This window comes from Odocoileus virginianus, chromosome 1 (assembly GCF_023699985.2).
Source record: "Odocoileus virginianus isolate 20LAN1187 ecotype Illinois chromosome 1, Ovbor_1.2, whole genome shotgun sequence".
NCBI lineage: Eukaryota > Metazoa > Chordata > Mammalia > Artiodactyla > Cervidae > Odocoileus > Odocoileus virginianus.
The window spans coordinates 54270461-54293194 of record NC_069674.1 but is presented as its reverse complement, the minus strand read 5'-3'; the positions used below and the strand labels follow the sequence as shown (position 1 = coordinate 54293194).

Sequence of the window (22734 nt, the reverse complement as noted above, 5' to 3'; positions counted from 1 at the left end):
TTTTATTTTCTACTTCATTGGAAAGCATCTACTGTATAATTTTTTTTTTTCAGATATCCAAGCTGGGTTTATTTTTTTTATTTTTTATTTTTTTATTAGTTGGAGGCTAATTACTTCACAATATTGTAGTGGTTCTTGTCATACATTGACATGAATCAGCCATGGATATACATGTATTCCCCATCCCGGTCCCCCCTCCCACCTCCCTCTCCACCCGATCCCTCTGGGTCTTCCCAGTGCGCCAGCCCCGAGCGCTTGTCTCATGCATCCAACCTGGGCTGGTAATCTGTTTCACCCTAGATAATATACATGTTTCGATGCTGTTCTCTTGAAACATCCCACCCTCGCCTTCTCCCACAGAGTCCAAAAGTCTGTTCTATACATCTGAGTCTCTTTTTCTGTTTTGCATATAGGGTTATCGTTACCATCTTTCTAAATTCCATATATATGTGTTAGTATACTGTAATGGTCTTTATCTTTCTGGCTCACTTCGCTCTGTATAATGGGCTCCAGTTTCATCCATCTCATTAGAACTGATTCAAATGAATTCTTTTTAATGGCTGAGTAATATTCCATGGTGTATATGTACCACAGCTTCCTCATCCATTCGTCTGCAGATGGGCATCTAGGTTGCTTCCATGTCCTGGCTATTATAAACAGTGCTGCGATGAACAATCCCACTTCTGGGCATACACACTGAGGAAGCCAGATCTGAAAGAGACACATGCACCCCAATGTTCATCTACTGTATAATTTAAGGATAGTGAATTGCTGACTACAATTTTATTTGTCACATAAGTTCCTATTTCAGTACCTACAGCTGGGTTTTTTTTTTTTTAAGTTGTACTGATGAAACATTTTTAAGTACAATCCTGTTTTCTTTGGCACTTTATATAGTATTCTACTTATTTAAAAACTGATTTAACCTAAAATAATTTTATTTAAAATTACATTCTAAATCTTTTCAGCAGTTAGAGACATTTCCCAAACCTGGTACATTAGAAACACTTGTAAAACATAACAGATAAACAAAAGCATGCCTCAGTTTTGATTTAGATGCCTGGAATGGGAAGAATGATGGAGAAATCTACAAGAGTTTTAGATCTACAATTGTTGTTCAGTCTCCCAGTCATGTCTGACTCTTTGCGACCCCATGGACTGCAACTTGCCAGGCCTCCCTGCTCCAGTGGATCATGTTTTGTCAGAACTCTCCACTATGATCCATCCATCTTGGATGACCGTACACCACATGGCTTATAGCTTCATTGAGTTATGCAAGCCCCTTCACCATGACAAGGCAGTGATCCATGAAGGGGAGATATACAATTATCTGTGTTATAGTGCCGGATTATAAATGCCTAAAAATATACAAATTGGCAAATTATAAAGTTATCTCAATATTTATTGTGAAAATTTATTCTTTGTTCTTCTTATGGTTTTTATACTTTGTTTATAATAGTTAGTTTAGCCCTGTTTTTGAAACATGTTGTTTTTCTTCTAGGGTACATTTGATAACACTTTTTGAAAATGATCGTCATTTTTCTCACCTCTCAGCCTTAGAACGGGAGATGACTTTTCGCACTGAAATGGTTAGGTTCTTTCTTCTAATGAATTCATTTGTAGTTTAAAAATAGTAAGGTGCAAATTTATTAGGATCTGAAAATGAATTTTGGTGAATTGCACTATTTCTCACACTATTGTAGGTTTATTTTATTTTTGCTGTTTTTAAAAAGAATTTTATTGGGATATAGTTGACTTACAATGTTGTGTTAGTTTCAGGTGTATAGCAGACTGATTCAGTTATACATATACATATTTTCATTCTTTTTCAGATTCTTTGCTTCTGTAGATTATTATAGAATATTGAATAGAGTTCTCTGTGCTGTATAATAGGTCCTTGTTGGTTATCTATTTTATATACAGTAATGTGTGTATGTTAATCCCAAGCTCCTAATTTATCTCTCCCTGTCCTTCACCCACATTTCCCCTTTGGTAACCATAGGTTTGTTTTTGAAATCTGGCCTATAGGTGTATTATTTAAATAAAAAGTGTTTTAGTCCTCACTTTGTAAGCAAGAGTACAGTCAAAATGGATTAAAGACCTAAATGTAAGACCTGAAACCATAAATCTCCCAGAAGAGAACACAGGCAGAATATGGTTTGACATAAATTGTAGCAGTGTTTTTTTTTTGGATCTGTCTCCTAAGGCAAAATGAATAAAAGCAGAAATAAATAAATAGAGCCTAGTTAAACCTGAAAGCTTTTGGGGAGCTGAAGAAACCATTCTCAAAACTAAAGACAACCTACTGAGTGGGAGAAAATATTTGTAAATTCTATGACTGATAAGTGGTTAATATCCAAAATACATAAACAGCTCATACAACTCAATATAAAAAAATTTTGAAAAATTGACAGAAGATGTGAATAAACTTTTTCCAAAGAAGACATACAGATGGCAAACAGGCACAGGAAAAGATGCTCAACATCACAAATTGTTAGAGAAGTGCAAGTCAAAACCTCAATGAGATATCGCCTCACACTGGTCAGAATGGCTACCATTGCAATGTCTACAAATAACAAATGTTGATGAAATTTTGGAAGAAAGGAAACTCTCCTACCCGGTTGATGGGAATGTAAATCGGTACAGCTACTATGGAAAACAGTGTACAGGGTTCTCTAAAAACTAAAAATAGAACTACCATATGATCCAACAATTCCCTTCTATTTTACTACTTATTTTGATATATGGAATCTAAAAAATATATACAACAGAAAAGTGTTTCAGGATTCTATTGTCACATTCTCTTCCTTTTCTAAAGGCAGACTTCTTTATAAGATAGTAAAGATCAATTATAATAGCAGAGAAAAGGAAAACAAAGACAGAGTTTAAGAAGTGTTACAGACCTATCAGAATTATTGGAAATTGCTTTCTTCTCGGGTAGAGTTGGCCAGTTTTAGCTGGCTCTTTAAATTTTTTTTTAAGCTCTCTTGATTTCCAGATAATCTCTTTTAGAGAACTTTTGATATCATTTCTTTAATACTTTTTCTGTTCTTTTGACACCGAATCTGTAAAATGGATAATGTAATCTATATTTTACATAATTGTTGTGGGGATTAACTGGAATAAAGAATGCCTGAATTGCAGAAATTTACAATTAAGAGAATCCAGGACTGTCCAGATGAGCTAGTTAGGGGCCAAGAAAAGAGCTGAAATTGGCTCTTTTATTTGCCTTTAATTGTGACTAAATTAAAAATTTTAATTAAAGAATAAAAATTAGAAAAATTTACCATTTCAATTATTTCTAAGTATATAGTTCTGTGGCATTAAACACACTTATGTTGTGCAACCATTAACCCTCATCCATCTCCAGAGCATTATTATCCCAAATAGACTGTACCTGTTAAGCAGGTAAGTCCCTGCTCCCACTGCTTTCTCACCACATCCGTAGTGACCTCTATTCTACTCCTGTCTATAAATGTGCCTCGCCTAGGTATCTTAGCCATTGCTTTATAAATCTCTCACCATATAGCCACTTAAAGGCTTTGAAGAGTTGGACATGTTAGCATTTGTATGGCATTTGAATTTTTAATATATAGGTGTTATTTCCAAAGAGAGGGTATAAAATATTATTTGATAAAGAGTTGGTGATGGACAGGGAGGCCTGGCATGCTGCGGTTCATGGGGTCGCAAAGAGTCGGACATTACTGAGCGACTGAACTGAACTGAACTGTAGCTTTGTCGGCGTCTGGGCTTCAATGACAGATCACTAGATTCAGATAGCAGTTCTGTGCTTTGTTGTATAATGATGAGTAAGTCATCTGATTCTCAGTCTCATCTGTTAATTAGAAGTAATGCCAGCCTTACAGGATTTTATTGAAAATGAAGAAAGAGGAAGTGAATGAAGCACACAGCACAGTACCATACATAAAAATAATAAGTTAATAATAAAAATGTGTATGTTTTCTCTTTCTGCTAGTACAGACATGCATATTAAATATCTTTTTGTTGTATTGCCTTGTTTCTCATAAGCAAAAAGGAAAGATCCTTATATGAACTTGCTCTATTGATACTAATTAAAATTATGAAGAAGTGCCATTTCAGATATTAGCTAAAACAAGTCTTTAATTTTAATAGTTGCTACTGTTGCTTAATCTGTAAAAAAATAAAGTAATTTATAGTTGTATGAAGCCAGAATGAGTATAGAGTTGAAGGTTACTTTTAATGATTTTGAGAGGAACGTATATTACAAACTATGTGGCCCTTTACTTTTTAGGAAAGAAAGCAGGAAATTGATGAGTAAGTAATATGAAACAGCATACTTTTGTTAATCTTTGAATTTTAGATAGCAATTTTACTAGCCTAATAAAATAATCATTTCACATGCTGTAGTAATGCACTAGAATAACCCCTCTTTGAGGACACATTTCTGTCATGAACAGTAGCTCACATTTAGTTAGCTTTCACTTTGTTCAGAGCCAGTCAGTGGAACTGGAAAGGAAGGGGAAAGCATGAAGTGCCATCTGATGCTCTTGTGACCATCATACATTATTTCTAAAGAGTTGGAGAAATATAAGTAATTATGCAAAGTTATACAATGACACAAAGTCATACCTATGCCAGAATTATCAGATCTCAGCCTCTAGGTGTCTCACAATACGGGGGTAAAATCAGGCTTGGTAGAATTAAAAATGTATTGATTGCTTATTATAAGGTGCTATTAGAAAAATTCCTTAAAACGTTGTATCATCCCTTTAACTCTTTTTCAAATCTATGGAAAATATGAAAGAATAGTATAGTGATGACCTGAAAAGGTATGCATTTGTTTGCATTCAAGAATGCAATAGTAAGTAGAAATTAGGAAGTCTTATTATCAATCTTTTTTCCTTTTTAGAATCAATTGTCTAAAAAGAGTTAGAAAAATAAGTATTTTAAAAATTAACTTACGTTGACAATTTGTACTTTTTAAAAGGGACTTTATTATTCCTACTTCAAGACCATTGTTGAAGCACCTTCATTTTTGCAAGGACTATGGATGATTATGAATGACAGGCTCACTGAATATCCCCTTGTAATTAATACAGTGAAACGCTTCCATCTTTATCCAGAGGTAAGCAATGTTTTGGGTCAAATGTTTGTAGTGGGATTTCTTCTTTTATCAGATAGAAGTTATAAGCACAATGATGATGTTATAGGAAGGAAGGGATCTATAAAGTTTACTGATTGTTGTATGTGTCCTTATAGTTGAGCACTGCATCAAAAGTTCCTTTCCTCAATCAAAAAGCCCAGAAATTATTCTCACATGAACTTAAAGAATAGAACCTTCAGTTAAGTTCAGTTCAGTCGCTCAGTCGTGTCAGACTCTTTGCGACCCCATGAATTGCAGCATACCAGGCCTTCCTGTCCATCACAAACTCCCCGAGTTTACTCAAACACATGTCCATCGAGTTGGTGATGCCATCCAGCCATCTCATCCTCTGTCGTCCCCTTCTCCTCTTGCCCCCAATCCCTCCCAGCATCAGGGTCTTTTCCAATGAGTCAGCCCTTCGCATGAGATGGCCAAAGTATTGGAGTTTCAGCTTCAGCATCAGTCCTTCCAATGAACACCCAGGACTGATCTCCTTTAGGATGGACTGGTTGGATCTGCTTGCAGTCCAAGGGACTCAAGAGTCTTCTCCACCACCATAATTCAAAAGCATCAATTCTTTGGTGCTCAGCTTTCTTCACAGTCCAACTCTCACATCCATACATGACCACTGGAAAAACCATAGCCTTGACTAGATGAACTTTTGTTTGCAAAGTAATGTCTCTGCTTTTTAATATGCTATCTAGGTTGGTCATAACTTTCCTTCCAAGGAGTGAGCGTCTTTTGGTTTCATGGTTGCAATCACCATCTGCAGTGATTTTGGAGTTCAAAAAAATAAAGTCTGACACTGTTTCCACTGTTTCCCCGTCTATTTGCCATGAAATGATGGGACCAGATGCCATGATCTTAGTTTTCTGAATGTTGAGCTTTAAGCCAACTTTTTCGCTCTCTTCTTTCACTTTCATCAAGAGGCTTTTTAGTTCCCCTTTACTTTCTGCCATAAGGGTGGTGTCATCTGCCTACCTGAGATTATTGATATTTCTCCCAGCAATCTTGATTCCAGCTTGTGCTTCATCTAGCCCAGCGTATCTCATTATGTACTCTGCATATAAGTTAAATAAGCAGTGTGACAATATACAGCCTTGACGTACTCCTTTCCCTATTTGGAACCAGTCTGTTGTTCCATGTCCAGTTCTAACTGTAGCTTCCTGACCTGCATATAGGTTTCTCAAGAGGCAGGTCAGATGGTCTGGTATTCCCATCTCTTTCAGAATTTTGCAGTTTATTAGTATGGCAATAATGGCCAGTGTAATAGACAAGCGAGATGGGAAGGAGCCACAGATTCACAGATGGAGATGGTTCATAGGTTATCACATTTGTGGGCATAGGGTTGTTCATTATTCCTTTTGTTGTGTTGGTTGTTTAGTTGCTCAGTCAGGTCCAACTCTTTTGAAACCCCATGGACTATAGCCCGCCAGACTCCTCTGTCCATGAGATTTTCCAAGCCAGAATACCTAAATGGATTGGCATTTCCTTCTCCAGGGAATCTTCCTGACCCAGGGGTCAAACCCATGTTTTCTGCATTGGCAGGTGGATTCTTTACCACTGAGCTACCAGGGAAGCCCCATTATTCCTTTACTATCCTTTTTAATGTTATGAGATCTATAAGGATGACCCCTCTTCCATTTCTGATATTAGTAATTTGTGTTCTTTCTCTTTTTTCTTAGCCTGGCTGTAGGCCTATTGATTTTATTAATGCCCTGTTTTTAGACACAGGCACATTGAGGATTACCATGTCTCCTTTTAGAACTGACCCCTTTATCATTATGTGATACACTTTTTAAGCCCTGGTAACTTTTCATGAAGTTTTGCTCTGTCTGAAATTAGTACAGCTACTCTGACTTTCTTTTAATTAGTTTTTGCATAGTATATCTTACTTTATTCATTTGCTCTTTTTAAAACATATTTATTTTTGGCTGCACTGGATCTTTTTTGCTGTGCAAGGGCTTTCTCCAGTTGGGGCAAGTGGGGCTACTCTTGTTTGTGGTACACAGGCTTCTCATTGCGGTGGCTTCTCTTGTTGCAAAGGATGGGCTCTAGGGTGCATGGGCTTTGGTAGTTTTAGCTCACAGGCTTAGTTGCTCCGTAGCACATGGAATCTTACCCAACCAGGGATGGAACCCGTGTCCCCTCCATTGGCAGGTGGATTCTTAACTACTGGACCACCAGGGAAGTCCTCTTCATTTACTCTTAATCTATATGTGTCTTTATATTTAAAGTTAGTTTAGACAAAGTATGTTTGAGTCTTGATTTTCTGATTTACTCTGATAATCTGTCTTTTGATTGGTGCATTTAGATCATTGATGTTCTAAGTAATTATTGACATAGATTGATATCAACTATGTTTGTTGCTACAATATTTTATATTTGTTGCCCTTGTTTTTTGTTTCTATTTTGAGTCCACTCGGTTCATGCCTTTTGTGGTTCTAACTGAGCATTTTATATTATTTCATTTTCTCTTTCTTACTGTATTAGTTATAATTCTGTTTTTTAAACTTTTCTTGGTGGTTGACCTAGAGATTGCAGTATACATTTAAAATGAATCCAAGATCACTTTCAGGTAATACTAAACCACTTTCAGGGCAGTGTGTGTGTGTGTGTGTGTATGTGTGTGTATATGTATGTGTGAGGACCTTATAATAACAAAATAATTCTAATTCCTCCCTTCCAACCCTGAATCATTGCTGTCATTTATGTTTATTATGCATAAGTTTAAGTACATGCACAACCATGCATAAATTAATACACTGTTGCTGTTATAATTTTGAACAAAGTTATTATACTTTAGATCAATTAAGAGTAAGTAAAAGTTTTTTTTATCTTCACTTATTCTTTCTTTGATGCTTTTTCTGTGGATCCAAGTTTTCTAATCCGTATCTTTCTTATCTCTCTAAAAAATATACAGAGTCTTTCAATTTTTGTTTGTTTGAGAAAGTATTTCTCCTGCACTTTTAAAGGATAATTTCACATGATACAAAATTCTAAGTTGGTTTTTATCCTCTCAACTCTTTAAATATTTCATTTTCTTCTTAAATTGAATAGTTTCTGAGAAGTCAGATGTACTTCTTAACCTTTATTCCTTCTTAAGTAAGGCATGTTTTTCTTCTGACTTCTGTAAGAATTTTTCTTTATCTTTAATTTTTTATAGTTCGAATGTTATATGCATATTCAATATATATGATTTATGAATAGGTATAGATTTTTGGCATTTATCATGGTTGATGTTCTCTAAGCTTTCTGTACCTGTAGTTTGATGTGAGGAAATTCCCAGTCATTGTTTCTATTCATAATATATCTTCTGTTTCTTTATCTTTTCTCCTATGGCATTCCCATTACATGTATGGTGTACCTTCTGTGGTTGTCCCAGTTCTTGGATATTCTGTTCTCTTATTTTTGTCTTTTATATTTTTGATTTTCAGTTTTGGAGGTTTCTTATTGAAGTATGCTGAAACTCAGAGATTCTTTCCTCAGCCAGGTCCAGCATACTAATAAGCACATCAAAGGCATTCTTGATTTCTGTTGTGTATTCTGTTAACAGTGTATAGATAATGTCTCTGCTAACATTGCCAGTCTGTTCTTGCATGCTTTTTTCTTTATCTGTTAGAGCCTTTAGCACATTAATTATTGTTGTTCTGAATTCCTAGTCTTACAATTTCAACATACCTGCCATATATCTAAGTCTAGTTCTGATGCTTGCTGTTTCTTCAAACTGTGTTTTGGTTTTTAGTATACCTTATGATGCCTTTCTTAATAGCTAGCTTGAGGTAGTAGGTACAAAGAGCTGGCATGAATAGGCCTTTACTAGTGTAAGGGAAGCATTCTGTAATTCTGTAATTAGGTCTCAATGTTTTGTGAACCTGTACCTCTGGACTGTGAGCTTTGCAGGTGCTTCTCGGTTTTTTCTTTCCCATTTAGGCACAGCAGGATGACTAGAGTGGGCTGGAGTTGGGTATTTCCCTTCTCTCACATAGAGGGATGGAGTTGGGTATTACTCTGCCACCCTGTAGTTTAAAACCCTAGCTGGTTAGGCCTACTGGTAGAATAGTCTCCTTCAAGGGCAGGCCTTGTTAAGAACAGAGTACTCTGGTGTATTTCAAAATGCTCCTCTTTCCACTTCCCCCTCAGAAACAGATTTTTTTCTGATATCACTGTAAGAAACTAGTGATCTCCTAGAGATAAAATTCATAAATATGTGGGCATTGTCCCTATTACTGGGTCTCCCTGGAGTTTTTGATTCTCAGAATTGTTTACACTGTGCCTCTAGCAAGTCATCACTTACAATTTAGGTTTTCCGTTTCTCCATCTGGTTCCCATGGAGGTTTCTACCCCTGGATTTTTGCTCCAATAAGTTGTGATTCTCTGTACTTGCCTGTCAACCTTTACAGTCTGAGAGCAGCACTTTGCCTAGTGACCTCACTTCTCTTTTGGATCTAAGAAGAGTTGACTTTTCAGCTTGTTTAATTTTTTTCTTATTAGAATGGAGTGGCAAATTATAAGCTTCTTACATGGACTTGGAAACCTTGTACTTTTTAAAAAATTTGATTTAATATATTTTATTTCCCTTGAGGTTTCTTACTTCGTCCATGGACTTTTTCTAGTGGGTTTCTTTTACTTTTCAAGTGTTTGAAGATTTATCTTTGTTATTAATTTGTAGCTTAAATTCATTATGTTTAGAGAATTTAAAAACCTTGATAAAATTTTTATCTACATACTCCATTTGATCTCTGTTGAAGAGAATGGAACTATATGTGTGTGTGTATGTTTTGTTTTTTTGAGTGTTTGGTTGTTTTTATTGTCTAAAAGTTATCTATTTGTAGGCTGCTGCTTTCCTAGTCCGTTGGCTAGAAAGAGTAGGTCTTTTCTGAATGCCGTGTAAGCCCCCAGTGGTGTTTCTGGTTGCCAGACTCTGACTTCAAATCTGAGAAAATAAGGTAAAAGGAAAGGCCAGGGAACTTACCACCATGTCATTCCTTGGGTCCTGAGATTCCTAGCTAGTGTGCCTTTTTTTTTCTACCTTTCTTCTTATGTTTGATTTATATGATTCGCAGAAGTTCTAGTTACACTTGTAGGAACAGAGAAAAATACATCCACTCCATTTCCCAAAAGTGGACATTTACATTATTTAAATATTGCCTTTTAAAAAATCTTCAGTTTAAGTGCTTTTCTAATTTTCCATGTGGTTTCTTCTTTGATCCACTGGATATTTAAATATTGTGTTATTGAATTTCAAAGAACTTAGGGGTTTCTCAGATTTCTTTCTTTCTTTGATTTCTATAAGTGCTTTTCAATATAATTTGTGGTAGTAACAATTGTATAGACCTACATAAGATTTAAGATGAAAGAAGCAGTTTTCTGCATCAGCTTTCTCTATATCCCATCTTACTTTTCAGAAGCACTTTGACCTTATTTCCTCTAATGATTATCTGGATAATTCTAGTGAAAATAGAAAAATCAAAGAGAAAAAAAACTATTTGTTGAATCTTCAACTTTAGTTAATGTTGACTTACTCTATGTAAATAAGATAAAGATTTAGCTTATTGGACTAGGCCAAGTTCTTCCAGTGTTTGATAATTAATATTTTTAGTTTTGAGTTACTTTTGGAATTTTATATCATTAAATCTCTGTTTTTTGTTCTACTAATTTCCATCAGTATGGTCTTTAAAAGATTAGCTAGTTTTTTCTTTTTACTTATCAAAAAATTTATTGAATAATTTGCACAATTTTCAGTTACTTTGATGTTATGAAGAAGTAATCATGATAATGTAGTTGAGTCATTTTTAAAACTTGAAAGCATGTAAATGACAGCCAACAAGGGCTCGTCCAGTCTTATTTTCATATTGCATAGATACAATATGGAGAAGATTTAGCTTTGCTTGCAGCCTTATGTGGTACTTTAGTGTTGAAGTAAATGTCCATACTTTGTGTTCACAAGGAGATTAATTTCTCATCTTAAAATGTGAATTTGAAACAATGTGTTTTAAAAAGGCAAAGGCATTTAATGCTTACTCTATACCAGCACTTATATATGTAAGCTCCAGTCCCCCATCACTCTTGTGAGGGGGTCATTAATGTCATTTTAGAGACGAGGTGGCTGAGGTTCAGAGGCCGAAGGATTGCTTCACACCATAGAAACCGTAACTTGTAGAGTCAGAATTTTTTGTTTATTTTGACTTCAAAGTCATGCTTTCTTCCTGTATTAAATGACATCTCATAAAGGAGTATAATTCTAGATTTTGCACATACATTTAATGTGACAAATTTTTGTACATTTATGAAAAATACACTAGAAGTTAGAAATTTTAGCAGAATGTCAGTTTTACAAAATTAAGTGATACAGTAAATCTATATTATACATGAAAAGTTTTTTATGATATTTACTGATGTGTATTACATTAACTACTTGTATAATATTGTACAATGAAAAACTGCATGTGTGCATGCTAAGTCGCTTCAGTCATGTCCAACCCTGTGTGACCCTATGGATTGCAGCCTGTCAGGCTCCTCTGTCCATGGGATTCTCCAGGCAAGATTATTGGAATGGGTTGCTGTGCCCTCTTCCAGGGGATCTTCCCGACCCAGAGATCGAACCTAGGTCTCTTAGATCTAACCTCCATTGGCAGGCAGGTTCTTTGTCACTAGCGCCACAAGGGAGGCCTCAGTGACACTAGCTACCTGTCTTTTGTGCCTAGGGAGAAACTGGAAGGATGGTCACCAAAATAGTAAAAGTAGTTAGTTCTAGATGATTTTTACTTTCCCTTTGAAGTCTTTATTTTTTAACTTGTCCCCGCCCCTCCCCTGCACAGTGATCTGCATTAGTTTTCTCAAATCTATAAAATTATTTTTAAAAAACAATATCCCAGGAATCAGCATTTTTTTTTGTAATTTTTTGTTGCTAATTTCCTTTGTCTTTAAAATTTTTAAAGCAGATTTCAGATTGGGAAGGATTGGTTAATTAAATCTGCTTAATCAAATGTTAATGCTTAATGGGCATAGGAGCTATTATTCCACGTGCAGTTGTTTTTATAGACTATGAGTTGGTTTTTAGACTATGAAGAGAGTAAGTTCAAGGGCCTAAGAGAAATGTTATAAAATACTCCTGTAAAGCTTTGTATGTTTTCTATTAATTATCTTCATATTTTAATTATATACTTAATGCTTGATTTTATAGCTACTATTCTGTTTCAGTTGTTTAAAAGAGTATATTACAGAGATGTCAGTCACAACATAAACTGTGTAGCTATGCATTACTCAGTAATACACAACTTGTGTGTGTATATAAAATTTTTAAGTGACTGTTTTCCACATGAAATGATTTAAATTCATCAAAGTTTATAATGTTAAAGGCAGCCATCATAAAATGATATTTTGGAAAAATTATAATTATGAAGATAATGTATATCTATTATCTTTTTTATCTTTTTTAGGTGATTATAGCCTTCTGCTATCGCACAGTTGTGGGAATAATGAATTTATTTGGGTTAGAAACTAAGACCTGCTGGAACGTGACCAGAATTGAACCTCTAAATGAAGTTCAAAGCTGTGAAGGTATGTTTCTTCCTAAAATGCTGCTGTATATTGTCATTAAGGTTTACATAAACATTTTATAATATTATGACTCTCTAAGAATTATTATTAACTATTATGATTGATTTTTTTTCTTTAAAAACACTATAGAACTGATTCACCTAAATATTTACCTTTACCCTTTAAAGTAATTTTTTGAGAAGGCAGTGTACTTACTAACATGAGTATTAATTTGGAATTTAATTTGAATATTAATATATATCTGTGTAAGGTCATACTGATTATAAGACATTCCTTCATTTCAGAAGGTACAAGAAAGGTTCTGAGGTGGCTTGAATATGTAAATTTGGGGGACGTAGATCAAATAGTCACAGTTCTACCTGTAATAGTTAACATAGTTAATGTAAAAATTTAGTCATGCATAAATATTTAAAAATCAGACATATATAATAAAGATTACTTTAGAAGTTCTACTTTTTTGTGCTCTCACAGTCCATGAATAGTTCTAATCAAACTCTTCATATACATCTTCTACATCAGTATCTTTGTCAGAGAACCACTTTTAGAATCATTTAACAGTTTTACAGAATCTGTAATTGTCATTCTTATTTAAGATATTTGTAATTTAGCATTATTACAATGTAAGTATGATGCTGTACCTTGAAACCTTTATTTGCAATCACATGTATCTACTTGTATAACACTTACATAGTTGTTTTTTTTTCTTTTTCATATTCTCTACATTGTTTTATATATATAATTTTTTTCTGTTAACTTGTGTGCAATAACATTCTGTTCTCAGAATATATCCTAAATCTGTATTTCCATCTTTCCCTTACATTTTTACTGATTCCCTCAGATGGTCTTTGTAATATCTAAAATAGTGGTGGTAGAGGATATTTGAGGACAGTTAAACTATTTTACACAAAGGAATTGAGAGAATGCCTCTAAAATGAGAGATTCAGCCAGCATAGAACCTTTTCTGAGGGTTGGAAAAAAATCACCTTATATATGAATATATATATGGTATTTATTAAGTTACCACTAAGTGACAGGTTAGTATTGGCACTTGAGATCCTAAGATAAACCTGGTAAACATGGCGCCTTACCATCATAGATTTTACAGCATAAGAGGGATGTTAGCAGGTACAACTGTGGTGGATATTACAAACAAGAAAATAAGATTGCTGAGGATAAATGAAGTGTTTCAAGAATAGGGACCAGCGTATTCCAAAGTTCTGAAGCAAGAGAGAATTGAAAGAAAGCTAGACTTCCTTGAACAGTTAGAGAAGAAAACACGGTGTGAAATGATGTTTGGAATGTAAGCAAGAGTCAGATAATGAAGAACCATTTACTGGCTATGGATATTATATGTATTCATTGAAGAATTTTGACAGATTTTTATTTTTAAAGCATGATTTTGGCAATTACATGGAAAAGATAATTAGTAAAGGACAAAAGTGAATTCAGTGAGTCCAGGTAGGAAACTATTTTGCTCTCAGCAAGTGATTGCAGGGAAGGTAACTGGAAAATGAATGGATTTGAGAGAGAGTCAGAAGCAGAAATGAAAGGATTTGATGATTGATGGGAAAGAGGAAAGAGAATGAATTTATGTAATATTGTTGGGTTTCTGGTTTAAGTAATTGAGTCCCTCCATTCAGAGTGGTAAGAAACATTATAAAAGTAGCAGATTTGAATTGGTTCATTAATTTGAGGTATCTGAGAGATTCCAAAGTAAAGATGTCAAGTGGCTACCTATGTACATACATACAGGAATAAAGTTCTCATTTGAATGTAGACTTGGCATCATCTGTATGTAGATGGTAATTGGAACCACGGAAGTGAAAGAATTTCCTTGAGGAGAATATGCAGATTTAAAAAAGAAGAGGGCATATGACTGATCCTTAAGTAGTTCAGTGTTGAAGGAGGGCGTGTATAGGAAGAGGAATTATTAGGTCAGACTGAAAAAGAGTGATTGGAGAAGTAGAAGAAATCAGAAAGGCTAGCCCTCAAATCCTGGCTCCACCAGTTACAGCTAAATAACTTTTGGCAGGTTAAGTTTTCTGTGTTGTTTTCTCAACCATTGAAAAATGTATTTTCATACCAGGTATTTTCAAAGATTTGTTCTGAGTATTATGTGAAATGATAATGGAAAAGCACCTAGTAGATTATGTCTGTGTCAATATATCCCATGTACATGGTGTTTATACATGGAATATATTAAATATTATGGTCCTGGCTATACGTAGTAATGGATCAGTTTATCTCCTATAGACTAAAGCTGCGCCTAAAGATCAGGGGCCATGTATAAGTCATCCAGGATAAAATTAATGTAATGGATTTTCTCTCGTGATTTATCAAGTAATTCTACAGACAGTTCTAGATACTGAACAATAGGAGCATCACCTAAATAAAATGAAGCACCAACTAATCATGACAGTATGATAATACTTCAGTGGGGAAAAATATAAATGTAACCAATAACACCTCATGTATGGGGAAAGTACTAATGTAACTATTAAATAGAGCAGCAGTCTGAGCCTCAAAGCTTTCATCTAATTCATGAGCTCTTGATTACAAAGCACTGAGATAGTTATGCTCAATTGCTATATAGTCATTTCCTCATTAAATACTTAATCATCTGTGTCTTTTTAAAGGATTGGGAGACCCTGCTTGCTTTTATGTTGGTGTGATTTTTATTTTAAATGGAATAATGATGGGATTGTTCTTCATGTATGGTGCTTACCTGAGGTAAGACTACTCTATTAAAAGACATTTCGGTGGGGTGATAAGAACTTTCTGACATTGGTTGATTAAATTAAAAGAATAATTAACAAGATTAATTGACTAACAGCTGGAAACTTTTAGATTTTATTTTTTTCAAAAGCTTAGCCAAATATTCAGCCTCAAAGTAGAGCTAGTCACTAAAATAACATCTTTAAGATATTAAAAGCCCTCCTTTTTATCCTTATGGGGTAATCCAAAGTTATGGATGTGGTATCCAAACTTATGCTCATTAATTTGAGAATTATTAGATGCCTACTGTGACTGGGAGCAGTATTCTATAGGAGCTAGGAATACAAAAACAAATAATCCCTGTCCTTTTGGAATTTATATTCTAGGAAGTAGACAAAATAAGACCACCCAATTGAAATCTGGAAAAAATATGAAAAGACATTTTCCAGGAGAGTTCCAAATTGCCAAAAACATATTTAAAATTGATCACCATATTAATTCTGAAAATATTCATTTTAACCACAGTGAGATACTATCTCACATCTACTAGACTGACAAAGGGCTTCTCTGCTAGCTCAGATGGTAAAGAATCTGCCTGCAATGAAGGAGACCTGGGTTCGATCCCTGGGGTGGGGAGATTGACAACAGGAACTTTTATCCCCAGTTGGTAGACATATAAATTAGTACAACTATTTTGGAAAAACATTGTGTATTATCTAGTAATTTGAATATGTAGATACCTTATAATTCAGCAATTCCAGTTTGAAATAAATATGCCTAAGAAACTCTTCTACATGTACACCAGAAAATATGAACAATAATATAACATCATTGTCTGTAGTAACTCCAAACTAGAAACAAATGTCCCTCCCCAGAGAAATGTACACATTGTAAGTTTATTAGTATAGGGAAATATTATACAACAATAAGAGTGAATGAACTATAGCTCCAAACATAAACATGGAAAAAAATGTTACAAATACAATGTTGAATGAGTCAAAGCAGGTACAGAATTTGAAAATACTGCAAAATTATATTTGTATAAAGTTTGAACACAGCTAAAAGTAAATGATAGTATGATGCGTATAGAAGCAGTTATGTTGATAATTACAGAACTCGGATAGTGGCTGTCTCAAGGGATGGCATGTGAGGTGTCAGGATGTGATCTCTGTTTTCTATTTCAGCAACATACGGTGGTTAAAAGAATATTCAATTTATAAGTGTTTTGTAAACTATCTGAAAACCTTAATGCACTTTTCCATATGTATGCTATATAGAAAAATATATAAACTCATCAGTTTTTTGACGGAAAAGAATTACTTTTAGATTATGCTAAGAGGCTTTAAGATGTTCTATTTTAAGTTTGTATTTATTATGCTTTTTTTCAAATATGGAAAATTTTACACTAGACCAAGACATTTAAAAAAGTAGTATTTTTCATTAGGAAAACTACCCATGAGGTGACAGTCTTCTTTAAATTGGTTACACAGTTCCAGGATATCAATGCTTTATTATGCTCCAGTCTTTAAGAAGGATATGTAGATATAACATATGTTGACTATAAAAGTGTCACCAAAAGTGTGAGGAGACTAGAAACTATGGCATATGAGGAACAAAAGAAATAGGGGTTTGGGGGGAAATTTTCTGTTGCTTAACCTTGGCTACTCTCCCCTGCGGACACTAACTTGGGACACAGGTATTGTGTTTCTGTTCTTTTGGTGGCTAATGATAAAACTTTAACATGCATACTTAACTTCTGATATCTTTCCTCTTCTTTTTGATCAATACATGGAATTTAGAACATTGTACCTGAAATCAGTTCCTAGCATGTTGTAGCTGTTCTAAGTCTAATAATTAGAAATTTAGAGCTCCTAGTACCCCTCCACAGTAGTGACCGCTGGGTTTTTTCATGTTGTCAAGTCTTCTTTAGATTTCTCTACATGTTCCTAGTTTCTATATGCAGCATTTATTCTTGCTTCTCGTACCTTCTTCCTCTCAATTTTTTCTCCAAAGTGTGTCCTTTGTAGTTCCCTTAGTGAAAATCTCAAAGTAAATCACTTGCAACTAGCTTCCCTCTGCTTGTGTGTTGAACTCATTCTTCCCTTTTTTCAGTCATTAAACCAGTATTTGTCTTCTGAGTGTGAAGCTGTGTGTATAATGATGAACAGTACTTTAAAGAAAGGCAACCTTAAGAAATGGTTCTTAATCTTTGATAATTATCAGGCATCTTTGATCTGAGTTTTATATTCTACAATGTTGCTCGTTGGGACTCAGCAAAACAATATTTGCTGCAGTTTAGATGGTTCAGCTACTGCTACATGAAACTGTTAGACTCTTCATCTCTCAGCCACTGATATCCAATTTGATGACCAAAATTTGCCTCCACTCAGAATATTCAAAGAATGGAGTATATACACTCTAAAGTGCTGGCCTGTGTTAAAAAATATTTTGTGTTCACATCTAATATTATACTTAGAAAATATTATTAATACAATAAATTGTAAGATTCAGACTACTTTATACTTTGGATCTTTATACATTCAGTAGTAAAACATTAACTACATGAGTTTAGTTTGAAATTTTTGAAATTTTTGTTGTTATTTTATATGGTTTAGTACTGTGGCATTTTAAAATCTAAAATAATTTTGTGAAAAAGTCACTATATTTTATGTGAATTTTGATTGTATATATATATTTTTTTTTTACAGTGGGACTCAACTTGGAGGTATAATTACAGTTTTATGCTACTTTTTCAACCATGGAGAGGTTTGTTTTCTAGAAAATAATTTTTAGAAATAGAAAGGGCAGTATATTAAAGCAGTATTTAATTGTATCTTACTTAGGACTTTGCAATATTTTAAAGAATCTTGTATAATTAGTTATTTTAATCATATTGATCCACATTTTTACACAGTAATTAGAATTTATGATATAAAATATCCTTCTTGGTTTTTAGCATGTATATGTGTTACATATATTTTGTGGAAAAAGGAAATATTATACTTGATGAGTTCAGACACCTTATATACATTATCTCATATACTTCCATCAGACTTTTTAGAGAGGTGGTTGATATCTTCACAGTAGAAGATATGAAATTGAAATTTGGAGAGGTTAAATTACATAGTCAAGATTCCACCTTGACTCCATGATGAAGCTGGGTTTCCTCTTATCCTTCTCTCTGATTCTAAAACCTCACTTCTATTACATCATGATCCCTTTAATAACACAAATTGCTGAATTCAAAACAGAAATTAACTTAGTAACTCAGTCCACCAAAACAGGATTCACCTAAAAAGAGCTCATGAAAACTTATTTCGAATATGATAGATTCATTCAACAAAAGAAGTACAAAATGTGTGCCAGGCCCTGTGTTAGATGCTGAGGTTTTGGCAGTGAAAAGTGGAAGAATCTTGACTGCTAGTTTTTATAATCAAAATATGTAATATCTTATGGCACAGATTATATAGGGTAGAAGTCTCTACTCATTACTGTTGGGAAAGGTAGATACTTGGTTATTTAAAAAAAAATCAATTAGACAAGTGCGTGCTAAGTCTCTTCAGTCATGTCCGACTCTGTGTGACCCTATGGACTATAGTCTGCCAGGCTCCTCTGTCCATGGGATTCTCCAGGCAAGAATACTGGAGTGGGTTGCTGTGCCTTCCTCCAGGGGATCTTCTCGACTCAAGGATGGAACCGTGTCTCACATCTCCTGCACTGACAGGCAGGTTGTTTCCCACTAGCACCACCTGGGAAGGGAATCATAAAATTATACATAAATATCTTAAATATATTAACTTAAATATATTGTCAGTCAACAATGTGTTATACAAAAGAATGTGTCTTGTCTTTATGCAAAAAAACAAGGCTTTTCTTTTGAGTATGCCAGACAACTGGCATTATGTTTTAATCTTCTTATACATATTGTATGTAATTCATCTTCCAAGGTTTACAATTTGGTTTCCTGTAGGAAGAACAATGAATTTTAAGACCCTTGCAAGGTTATAAGAGTTTAGATTCTTTTCTAGAATTTCAGAATTCTTGATATAATAGTTTGTAATATTTCCATCCATTTATCTGGGTTTACCTGGTGGCTCAGATGGTAATGAATCTGCCTGCTGTGCAGGAGACCCCAGTTCAATCCCTGTGTTGGGAAGATTTTCTGGAGAAGAGAATGGCTCCCCATTCCAGTATTCTTGCCTGCAGAGTTCCATGGACAGAGGAGCCTGACTGGCTACAGTCCATGAGATCACAGTCCCATTTGTCTTGAATATAGTTTTAAAGACTGTATGAAATTTACTGATAATTAATACTTACATTATAAACATCATATCGGTGATTCCCGAATACTCCTCGTTTTTAGAAGTTTGCAATTAACTCTTCCAAAGGTACATTTCACAAATTCAAAGACAGTCTTAATTATTTATAATATATGTTTGTACTCACTATACTTGTCATGTACAAACTCTTGGTGTTTGTGAAGGCCCTAGGTGACATTTGTTTATTTTTTTCTGATCATGCACAAATCATGCATAAATCCCAAAGCCCTGGGGTGCCACAGTTATCACTACAGAGCTGGAATGTGGATCTGGTTTGTTGTTCCCAGAATCCTCACTGCTCCTAACCCTATCATCTTCTTTGTCCTTTGGATGTCCTTAGATTTGGCCTGACCTATCTTTTACTTGTTTCTGGACTTGGTAGTTAATGGCTCTCTACCTAATGACTATGTCCTATAAGAGAACTCCAAAAACTGAGAAGCTATACCAGGTATTCAGAAATAAATAAGCCTAATATGAAAATTACTAAGACCAGCCAGGGCCAACCTACCCATGATTATTAAATTAATGATGTTTATTGCAATGGAACATAGAGTAAAATAAGCAATTTAATGATTTCAGGCTACTCGGGTGATGTGGACACCACCTCTCCGGGAAAGTTTTTCATATCCATTTCTTGTACTTCAGATGTACATCTTAACTGTGATACTCAGGTAATTTTAATTTATAAAACAAATCTAGATAAATTATGAGTTTCTCGAAATTATTTCAACCTATTGTTATAGTTACTAAATTTAGGCTCAATTTTTAAATATTATTCAAAATTAAATTGTATCCAGTTTAAACAAGATCTAAAATCACTATGTAAAAAAAAATTGCTTTCCACTTAAAATAGTTTAGGCTACAGATTTTAGATAATTACATTGTTTTAATAAACTAATATGTGTGTGATGATATATATTTGGTAAAGTTTCAAGTATCACAGTAATCGATTCAGCATCACAGTAATCTGAGTCTGTGTCCCAACCACTGATGCTGAAGAAGCTGAAGTTGACCAATTCTATGAAGACCTACAGGGCCTTCTAGAACTAACAACATAAAAGATGTCCTTTTCATCATAGGGGATTGGAATGCAAAAGTAGGAAGTCAAGAGATACCTAGGATAACAGGCAAGTTTGGCCTTGCAATACAAAATGAAGCAGCAGGGCAAAGCCTAACTGAATTCTGCCAAGAGAATGCACTGGTGATAGCAAACATCCTTTTCCAACAACACAAGAGATGACTCCACACATGGACATCACTAAATGGTCAATACTGAAATCAGATTGATTATATTCTTTGCAGCTGAAGATCGAGAAGTTCTATACAGTCAGCAAAAACAAGACCTGGAGCTGACTATGGCTCAGATCATCAGCTGCTTATAGGAAAATTCAGGCTTTAGCTAAAGAAAATTGGCAAAACTACTAGGCTCTTAAGGTATGACCTAACTCCAGTCCCTCATGATTATACGGTGGAGATGACAAATAGATTCAAGGGATTAGATCTACTGAACAGAGCGCCTGAAGGACTATGGACAGAGGTTCATAACACTGTACGGGAGGCAGTGACCAAAACCATCCCAAAGAAAAATGCAAGAAGGCAAAGTGGTGATCTGAAGAGGCTTTCTAAATAGCTGAAGGAAGAAGAGAAGCAAAAAGCACAGGAGATAAGGAAGTTTTCCCCAACTGAATGCAGAGTTCCAGAGAATAGCCGGGAGAGACAAGAAGGCTTCTTCAATGAACAATGCAAAGAAATAGAAGAAAATAATAGAATGGGAAAGACTGGCGATCTCTTCAAGAAAATTGAAGATATCAAAGGAACATTTCATCCAAAGATGGGCATGATAAAGGACAGAAATGGTAAAGACCTAACAGAGTCAGAAGAGGTTAAGAAGAGGTGGTGGCCAGAATACATAAAGAACTGTACAAAAAAAGGTCTTAATGACCCAGATACCCATGATGGTGTGGTCATTCTCCTAGAGTCAGACATCCTAGACTGTTGAAGTCAAGTGGGCTTTAGGAAGCATTGCTACCAATAAGGGGTTCCATGATAGTTCAATTGGTAAAGAATCCACCTGCAGTGCAGGAGACCCCAGTTCTATTACTGGGTCAGGAAAATCCCCTGGAGAAGGGAAAGGCTATCCACTCTAGTATTCCAGCCTAGAGAATTCCGGACTATACAGTCGCCAAGAGTTGGACATGACTGAGTAGTCGGACACTACCAATAAAGCTAGTGGAGGTAATGGAATTCCAGCTGAACTATTTCAAATCCTAAAAGATGAGGCTGTTGAACTACTGCACTCAATATGTCAGCAAATTTGGAAAACCCAGTAGTGGCCACCAGACTGGAAAAGGTAAGTCTTCATCCCAATTCCCAATAAGGTCTGTGCTGAAAAATGTTTGAACTACCAGACAACTGTGCTCACTTTCCATGTTAGTAAGGTTATGATCAAAATCCTTCAAGGTAGGCTTCAGCAGTACATGAATTGAGAACTTCCAGATGTACAGGCTGGGTCTAGAAAAGGCAGAGGAACCAGAGATCAAATTGCCAACATTTATTGGATCATGGAGAAAGCAAGGGAATTCCAAAAAATGTGTACTTCTGTTGCATTGACTACACTAAAATTTTTGATTGGATCTAAACAAACTGTGGAAAATTCTTAAACAGATGGAAATACCAGACTGTCTTACTTGTCTGTTGAGAAACCTGTATGCATGTCAAGAAGCAACAGTTAGAACCTTACATAGAACAACTGACTGGTTCAAAATTAGTAAAGGAGTACGACAAGGGTGCATATTGTCACCCTGCTTATTTAACTTATGTGCAGAGTACATCATGCAAAATGCTGAGTTGGATGAGTTACAAGCTGGAATCAAGATTGCCGGGAGAAATACTCACAACCTCATATAAGCAGTTGATACCACTCTAATGGCAGAAAGTGAAGAGGAACTAAAGAGCCTCTTGATGATGGTGAAAGAGGAGAGCAAAAAAACTGGCTTAACACTCAGCATTAAA

General features: G+C 34.9%; 1 protein-coding gene across 1 annotated transcript in view; it reads left to right on the top strand.

Moving 5' to 3' along the window:
* DPY19L2 (dpy-19 like 2) overlaps nucleotides 1-22734 on the top strand; it is an 85731-nt gene that overhangs the window by 4929 nt on the left and 58068 nt on the right. The window contains exons 3-8 of the mRNA XM_020889336.2: nucleotides 1502-1589; nucleotides 4970-5107; nucleotides 12568-12688; nucleotides 15325-15418; nucleotides 18112-18169; nucleotides 20302-20393. Of these exons, the coding sequence (XP_020744995.2) occupies nucleotides 1502-1589; nucleotides 4970-5107; nucleotides 12568-12688; nucleotides 15325-15418; nucleotides 18112-18169; nucleotides 20302-20393 (591 nt within the window). The remainder of the gene's footprint in view (nucleotides 1-1501; nucleotides 1590-4969; nucleotides 5108-12567; nucleotides 12689-15324; nucleotides 15419-18111; nucleotides 18170-20301; nucleotides 20394-22734) is intronic.